This window comes from Prionailurus viverrinus, chromosome C1 (genome assembly GCF_022837055.1).
Source record: "Prionailurus viverrinus isolate Anna chromosome C1, UM_Priviv_1.0, whole genome shotgun sequence".
NCBI classification, from domain to species: domain Eukaryota; kingdom Metazoa; phylum Chordata; class Mammalia; order Carnivora; family Felidae; genus Prionailurus; species Prionailurus viverrinus.
In genome coordinates, this window is record NC_062568.1 from 190211639 (window position 1) to 190220381 (window position 8743).

Genomic DNA, 8743 nt, shown 5'->3' on the forward strand with positions numbered 1-8743 from the left:
ATACATAAACTAAGAAATATTTTATAAAATACACGGAATATTATTTTCTAATATTTTACAAGTAAAACCGGATGTTCTTGGGCTATATTTGGCCTCAAATATCCTATGTTTGGTTAGCTTAGGCTTTCTAGATTTTAAGAGTTAACTTGTAGCATTTATCAATGTTTAATCCAGAAATATCATGAAAATCTGGGTTTCTAACTTCAAGAGGAGAGAGATGATGAAAGGAATGGGAAATTATGCAATACAGCAATACTAGACCTACAGTCCTCCAGGGCAACAATTGGCTAGAGCTGCACAGACTGCACGGAGCTCCATAGTCCTTGCATGCTAGTCTCCATGTAGCTGATTACCCATTAGAATTTAAATTCTGACATTTCACAAGATAGATTTTTGTCTCTTTTGTTTACCACTATATTTCCAGGGCCTGGAGCAGAACAGTCTCTGGCACATACTAGGTATTCAATAAACATCTGCTGAAATTGATGAATAACTGTTGAATAACTGCCTGGCCCCTAAAAGTATGTTTCTGACAAGTTTTCATGTTACTGCATTCCCCTCAAAGACAAACTGATTAATCTATATTTAGCATAGGGCCTGAAATATAGTAAGCCCTTTATTTATTCACTGACTAAAAGAAATTACTGAGTACTATGTGCTAATAAACACCATGCTAAAATGGTTTACATTCATTAGCTTATTTAATCCCCCTAACAATCCTATGACATAGATATTATTATCCCCATTTTAGACATGAGAACTCTAAGACTGGAAATTAAGTTACTGGTTGAAGAACGAATTATATTACAGATTAACTGTAACACAGGAAAAGAATATGAAATGGGCTACATGAAAGGCAAGAAGAAAGTGCTACAGAAATCAGAAATTCACTTCCAGTTTGGAAGGCAAAAAGCATTTGAGAGTTCATGAAGTAGCATTTAATTAATTTATTTATTTATAATGTTTATTTATTTTTGAGAGAGAGAGAGAGAGAGAGAGAGAGAGAGAGAGAGAGGGAGGGAGAGAGGGAGGCAGACAGACAAAGCAGGAGCTGGAGAGGGGCAGAGAGAGGGAGACACAGAATCCAAAGCAGGATCTAGGCTCTGAGCTGTCAGCACAGAGCCGGGGGCAGGGCTTGAACTCATCATGGAGTTGAGATTATGACCTGAACCCATGTCATGTCAGACACTTAACCAACTGAGCCACCCAAGTGCCCCTAGGAGGTAGCATTTAAATTAGACCTTGAAGGGTGCCTGGGTGGCTCAGTCAGTTGAACATCTGACTCTTGATTTCAGTTCAGATCATGATCTCGATTTTGTGGGTTCAAGCCACATGCTGGGCTCTCTGCTGACAGCACAGAGCCTCCTTGGGATTCCTTCCCTCTCCCTCTCTCAAAAATAAATAAAATAAATAAACATTTAAAAATAAAATAAAAATAAAATGAAAATAAACTAGCCCTTGAAAATCAGGCAAGATTTCCATAGGAAAAGATTGGTGGGGAAAGAATTACTTGTGTTACCTTCTCTGCCAGTAATGCTAAATTACAAAGGAGGTAGTCTAACTGGAATGCAGGATATGTGGATACATCTTTAAATAGAGTAAGATTAGTAAAATCAATAGGAAGGCCTTGAATACCATATCATATGGGTTATGATTTTATCCCGTAGATAACAGCAAGTCCATGAAGGTTCCTAAGCTAGGGAGTAGAGTGACCAGATCAAATGGGTGTTTTAGCGACGCTGCTGCAGAAGAATTACAGCAGTGGTACAGGAGGCTACGGAAAAGTTCTGGAGGGCTTCTAAATTAATATCTTTACAATTTACACTATTTGCTTACATCTAATATTTCACAAATCTTCATTAATTTTAATAAATACTGTTATCCATATTTTCACTTTGATGAGCCTGAGACTCAGTAAGGTTAAAGAGCACAGAATATTCTTTGTGGGTCTATGCTGTGAGAAAAACCTACACGAAGCAATTTAGAGGAGACCTCAGTAACACAATCACACAGTCTTCAACTGCCAATATGGAAATGGAAGAAAAGAGTGAGGAACCAAAGATGGATAGGTGCCCTTGTGTCTGGGCCAGTGGTCCTACCATTACCATTAACAAAAATGCAGGAAAAGCAGGTCAGGAAAGGGGAGTGAGCTTGATGCTTGTGGGACACTTAGGTGGTGACTGATGGTTCAGTGCCATCTCTGCAAGTAGCTGTTACACATGGTGGGGTGGGTGCACAAGGTTGGAGAGAAACTAAAAGAAGTATGGGCTAAGTTACTTCCTGACCTGGAAGTGTTATCAGAAAGGTTTTGTTACCTGCAGCCAAAAACAAACAAGAATTGGCCTTCAGTATCCTAGTTAAACCAAGAGATAAGACAGTTCCAAAGTTGCCTAATTCAGTAGCTTAAAAACATCAGATTCTTCCCATCTTCTCTATTCTCACTCTTCAAGCTGCCTGCTCTTATTTATAAATTCTGCCTCATCACCCCAGCATTACTAATGGCAATTTCAGAGTCAGAAAAGGGCTCTTTCCTTTTTAGAGGCAGAACATAGCCCTTAATTGCCATATGTTGGTTAGAACCATACAACTTAAGTGGTTCTACTTATTAGCTCTGACCTTGCACAAGTTACTGAACTTCTCTGTGCTTGTTTCATCAACTAGAACATGATAATCTGAGACGGAAAGGAGTTAATATTATAGTACTTAGTGCCTAGCACATAGCAAGTTCTATTTAAGTGCTGGCTATTATTATAGCTTTTCCATCTCTCTCTCTCTCTCTTTTTTTTTTTGAGGCTCTCACACTTTGGTGATACTTGAGTTAAAATATATGCTGGCAAAAAATAAAATAAAACCTGGCAAATTTTTTTTTTTCATTTTTTGAGAGAGAACGAGAGCATGTGAGTTGAGGAGAGGGGCAGAGGGAGAGAGAGAATCCAAAGCAGTCTCCACTCTCAGCGTGGAGCCCCTTGTAGAGCTCAATCCCAGGACCCTGGGATCATGACCTGGGCCAAAGCAAAGAGTCAGATGCTCAATGGACTGAGCCACCCATGAGCCCCCTGGCAAATCTCTTTTATTTTATTTAAAAAAAATTGGGGGTGGGCGCCTGGGTGGCTCAGTCAGTTAAGTGTCTGACTTCAGCTCAGGTCATGATCTCACTGTCCATGAGTTCAAGCCCCGTGCTGGGCTCTGTGCTGACAGCTCAGAGCTTACAGCCTGCTTCAGATTCTGTGTCTCCTACTCTCTCTGCCCCTTCCCCACTCACACTGTCTCTCTCTCAAAAATAAAATAAAAACAGGGGTGCCTGGATAGTTCAGTCAGTTGTGTCAGACTTCAGCTCAGGTCATGATCTTGTGGTTCGTGAGTTTGAGCCCTGTGTTGGGCCCTGGGCTGACAGCTCACAACCTGGAGCCTGCATTGGATTCTGTGTCTTCCTCTCTCTCTGCCACTCCCCTGCTCACACTCTGTCTCACTCTATCTCTTAAAAATAAATAAACATTAAAAGAAATAAAGGGGTGCCTGGGTGGCTCAGCTGGTTAAGCATCCAACTTGGGCTCAGGTCATGATCTCAGTTTGTGAGTTCGAGCCCTGCATTGGGCTCTATGCTCTCAGCCCAGAGCCTGGAGCCTGCTTTGGGTTCTGTGTCTCCCTCTCTCTCTGCCCCTTCCCCACTCATGCTTTGTCTCTCTTCCTCTCTCAAAAATAAACATTAAAATTTTTAAAAAGGAAAGAAAAGAAAAGAAAAACATTAATTCTAACATTAAAAAAAAATGAAAATGTTTAATGTTTATTTTTGAGAGCGAAAGAGAGCGTGTGTGCAATCACAGGAGGGCAGAGAGAGTGAGGGAGACACAGAATCCGAAGCAGGCTCCAGGCTCTGAGCTATCAGCACAGGGCCCCATGCAGTGCTTGAACTCAAGAACCATGAAGTCATGATCTGAGCTAAAGTCAGACGTTTAGGGACTGAGCTACCCAGGCACCCCACTAACAAATCTCTTTTAAATAAAGAAAGCTTTGGGGCGCCTGGGTGGCGCAGTCGGTTAAGCGTCCGACTTCAGCCAGGTCACGATCTCGCGGTCCGTGAGTTCGAGCCCCGCGTCAGGCTCTGGGCTGATGGCTCAGAGCCTGGAGCCTGCTTCCGATTCTGTGTCTCCCTCTCTCTCTGCCCCTCCCCCGTTCATGCTCTGTCTCTCTCTGTCCCAAAAATAAATAAACGTTGAAAAAAAAATGATAAATCAGTATTATTTTAAAAAATAAATAAATAAATAAAGAAAGAAAGAAAGAAAGAAAGAAAGAAAGAAAGAAAGAAAGAAAGCAAGCTTTTCCAGAAATCCCTCAGGCTTCCCTTCCTATCTAATTAGCCAGAGCTGTATCACATACCCAAGCCTAAATCAATCACTGCCTAGGGAGACAGAATTACAATGATTGGTTTATAGTTTATATTAATCAAGACCTATCCCTGGGGCTGGGGAGGGGCTGCCAGATTCCTGGTTAGCAAAATGGCAGGAATGGTTGATAAAACTACCAGTGTCTGCCAAGACTTAGTCTTAAAAGACTGTGGTCTCTGCTAGGGAGGGTCAGAATAAGTAACTTCCAGAGCTGCAAGCATCACCCCCACAGGGCTCCTAATGGCAGTGAAAGTCACTACAAAAGTCTGTTAAAGCTAATAAAGTTTGGCACAGGACAAACAGTATAGGATACAGGCCACAGCCTGAGTGGAGCACGTCTGACAGGCAGTGAAACACAGCAGGTTCTAGATTCAAGGAGGTGTAGTGCAGGCTGTGTTAGTGTTCCAAGCACACAAAGGGCCTAGACCACCAGCCTTGGACAAGTCACCTAATCTTCTCAGAGCCTCAGTTTACTCACTTATAAATGGGGATAACCCAAACCACCTTGGATCCCATGTTAGGATTAAATGTATCCGTACACTAGTTTCACTCACATCATGTGTATAAAGACCAGCCAAAAACACACACACCAATAGGTGGACATGCGCAAAGACCAAGTGGGATAGGAGAGAGGTATCTGAAACGGAGTTGGAAAGAAAAAAGAAGGCCACCTGACTATACTAAAAAGCCCCTTCAGGACCTTGGTCAGGCTTTGTTGCTCCACATAAGAACTTTCATTTCAGGGGCGCCTGGGTGGCTCAGATGGTTGAGCGTCCGACTTCGGCTCAGGTCATGATCTCATGGTTTGGGAGTTCGAACCTTGCGTCGGGTTCTGTGCTGACAGCTCAAAACCTGGAGCCTGCTTCGGATTCTGTGTCTCCCTCTCTCTGCCTCCGCCCCACTCGTATTCTGTCTCTCTCTCAAAAACAAACAAAACATTAAAAAAAAGAAAAAAGAAAAAAATAACTTTCATTTCAAAGTCTACCAGAAAAGGACTAATTTTAGTTCACACCTTAACTCTTCTAAGAGGTTTATGTACAGCAAAATGAGTAAGAATCTCATGTCTGGCTTTGCTGCTTACTAGCTGTGTTATCTTCTCTAAGGTAGTTTCCCAATCTGTAAACTTATTTCACTGCGCTTAATAAACTAAACACTAGCTCCTTCCCTTTGAAGGAAGTGTTTCTAAAATTGAAGGCCGACAGAAATCTATAACATAAAAGTCCCCCAAATGTTTCACTTCATAAAGCTGCAGTTAGACAAACCTATCAGGCTTGACACTGGATTCTGAAAACCAGAGTGCTTAAGGGAAAGGAATGCTACTGCAGGTAGAAAAGAATCTGTTCTGATGCCTGCAGAGCCCTTACTAGGCTGTTTTCTAAACACTTGTTATCTTATTTAGTCTTCAAACATCTTGGTAACACTCTCTCCCCTCCTTCTAGAGATGAGGAAAGGAAGGATCAGAAGGGAAGAGAAATAACATTTACTGTGAACTGTGCTACATGCTTCCTATGCGCACTGTTGCATTTGATATTTAAGTGACTTCTCTTAATATCTGATATTTAACTGATGAGAGCTAGAAAGTGGCAGGCAGGATTATAATCCCAGATCTGATTCTAAAGTCACTGCCTTGCAAAAATAAAATAAAATAAAAAGTCATTGCCTTGCTCAAGGGAGTAATTTGTTTCTTCAGGATCTGGGATCTTACAAAACTAAATCCCAGAACCTCATTTAACACTCCCTTCCACACACAACTGCTGGAGTTAGCAATCTACTTTGTAGTTTTTCAGTTTCTTCAGACTAAAGATTTCAAAGTGGGCACACCAGCACACAAAAACACCTTTACAACTTTGCCCAGGGTTAAAAGCTTTCTTCCCCCTTTTCCAGCCCAACCACTAGGGGGCCAAGCCGTAAAGAACTGCAGCTATAACCTAGGGGTCTGGATCACCGGGGTATAGCCACTAACTGTATGACCTTGGGTAAGTTACTTTACCTCTCTCTAAGCCTCAGTTTCCTTACCTGTAAAACAGGGGTAACAGTAGTAACTGGCTCACTAGCTTGTGCATATTAAGCAAAACGTAACATGTAAAGCAGTCAGAACAATACCCGCGCGTAGGAAGAGTTTAGCAAAATGAATCGATTTTAACGCTTAAGAGGAAGTATCTCTTCACTGATGGTTCTGTCGCTAAGTCCAAAGACTTCGCCATCGTATTATCCCTGAGCACAGGCCTTGCCCGCCAGAGTCCCTTCAGAGAGAGCAACAGGTCGCTCCTTTTCTCCTAACCAGTGCCAGACCCACAAACCTGAAGTCCCGATCTACCACACATGGCTCCGAGGTCTCGGTCTGTGATTTTCTACTACCAGGCTGTCACTGAGTCCAACCGAACCACCCCATTTCCGCCCGCGGCTCGGGAAGTTCTGCCGGCCTTCAGCGGCCCAGGCTGCTTTCGGCATGGCTGCCCCTCGTTACGGGCCTGGAGCTAGCTCGCCTGGCGTTCCCTCACCAGAGGACTCTACTCGCGACGTAGGCAGGATTTCCCTCGAGTTCAGAGGAGCCCCGAATCTAGTCAAGATGCGCGTCGGTCAAACACACGCCTGGAAACGGCTCCCTGAGCGCCGCCCGGGCCTGCCGCCGGGCGCCCGTCCCCCCAGCCGCGGTCTCGGCGCAGGCCGGAGGGTCGGCCCCTTTCCAGCCCCTGGGAACGCGAGGGCTCCGGCCCAAGGCCACCACGTGGGGGCTCCAGGCGTGGCAAGGTGCTCCCGGAATCAGCCCCCAAAGACTGCTCCCGCAGGGGCCCTAGCCCGGCCCCAAACTGGCCTGAGCTGCTCTCCCGGCCTGGCTTCTCCCCTCACACCTATTTGGAGAGGCCTCAGACATTTTCCGCAGACCGGAGACAGGCTCCCGCTAGGCCCCACGCCCCAGGAGTGTCTCAGCTCGAGTCCCCAATTGCCTGGTGTCCTTACTCACCCATCGCGGCTCCGCTCGCTCCTACTTGGCGGCGGCAGCAGCGGCAGCTTCAGCAGTAGCTTCAGCAGACAATATGGCGGATCTGCAGGACGGCAGCCCGAAACGGACAAACAACTTAACATTCAACCCCGGGAAGAAACGCGCTCTCCGCCCCCCAGCCTAGCTTACGGGGAGGAGCGCACTTAAAGAGACCGCAGCTACTGAAGGCGGGGAATAGGGATGGACTATAAAAGGAGTGGTGGAGGGAGATAACTAGGAGGGATACTAAAGAAAGTCAAGTGTGTTCAGGAATTCTGAGCTTTTTCTGCTCCTATTTCCTCTGTATAATGAAGCCTCCTCTCCTTGAAAAATTTTTTTCCCAGAAGCACATTCCTTCCTCTCCGTAGTTAAAGCCAATCATAGACCCTGAGCTGGAGGTGAGTGAGGGATCACCTGGAGAGGGGGAAGAGATTTGGTTAAGGATATGGAGATAAGGAAATTAAGAAAGCAAAAGTAAACCAGATCATGACTTTATTGGGAGACAAATGGAAAAATAAGGAGACAGATGCAGGGCTTTCTAGCTGACCGTGGGATTTCATTCTCCCCCGCCCACCCCACCAGCAAGCTGAGGGCAGTGGTAGGTTCTGCACTGTTCATCATGGTATCTCCTCCAGCGCTTAGCCCAGTATCTGGCACATGGTATGTGCTCCATAAATAGTTTAGTGAATAAACAAACAAATGAACAGGCCTGAGACTTACACAAAGTGAGGGATATCATCTCCCTTTTTAGAGATGAGGAAATTGAGGCTCTGAGCGTTCACGTGCCTTTTGAATCATGGGATTTATGGCTGGTACACATCAGACCTCCCGTTTTGCATGACAGGCCAGCCCTCCTGTCCCCCACCTCAACAAACAGGGTAAGGCTGCATCTTCAAGTCACTAGGCCCACAGGGAACTGTCTTTTGGAAGCAGAGTGAGGGACCTGGGTTTCCAAGTCCTGCCACAACAAATTGCCTCTTCTACATGTGTGCCTGGCTTGTGCCTGGGCCATTAAGGGAAATAACTCAAAAAGCCAATCCGGAACTCAGGGCCAGGAAAGGGAGCATTATCTTTCTCTTCCTACTTCCACTCCTCAAGGTCAGATCTCTTCATTTTCTCTTGGTCTATTTTGCCAGATCCTCACAGGTCTCTTGTGTCCAGATTCTCCCACTTGTGCCCACCATCTCCAAAATGCAGAGACCTTATGGGGCACCTGTGTAGCTCAGCTGGTTGTCTGTAACTCTCGATTTCGGCTCAGGTAACGATCTTGCCGTTTGTGGGATTGAGCCCTGTGTCAGGCTCCAGGCTGGCAGCACAGAGCTTGCTTGGGATTCTCTCTTCCGCTCTCTCTGCTTACCCCACATGTGTGTGCATA

At 45.1% G+C, this 8743-nt stretch overlaps 1 protein-coding gene across 1 annotated transcript in view; it reads right to left on the minus strand.

Annotated features, from left to right (window-relative positions):
- KPNA6 (karyopherin subunit alpha 6) overlaps nucleotides 1–7493 on the minus strand; it is a 66219-nt gene extending 58726 nt beyond the window's left edge. The window contains exon 1 of the mRNA XM_047870663.1: nucleotides 7351–7493. Within this exon, the coding sequence (XP_047726619.1) occupies nucleotides 7351–7354 (4 nt within the window). The 5' untranslated portion in view covers nucleotides 7355–7493. The remainder of the gene's footprint in view (nucleotides 1–7350) is intronic.
- Nucleotides 7494–8743: the final 1250 nt, after the last annotated feature.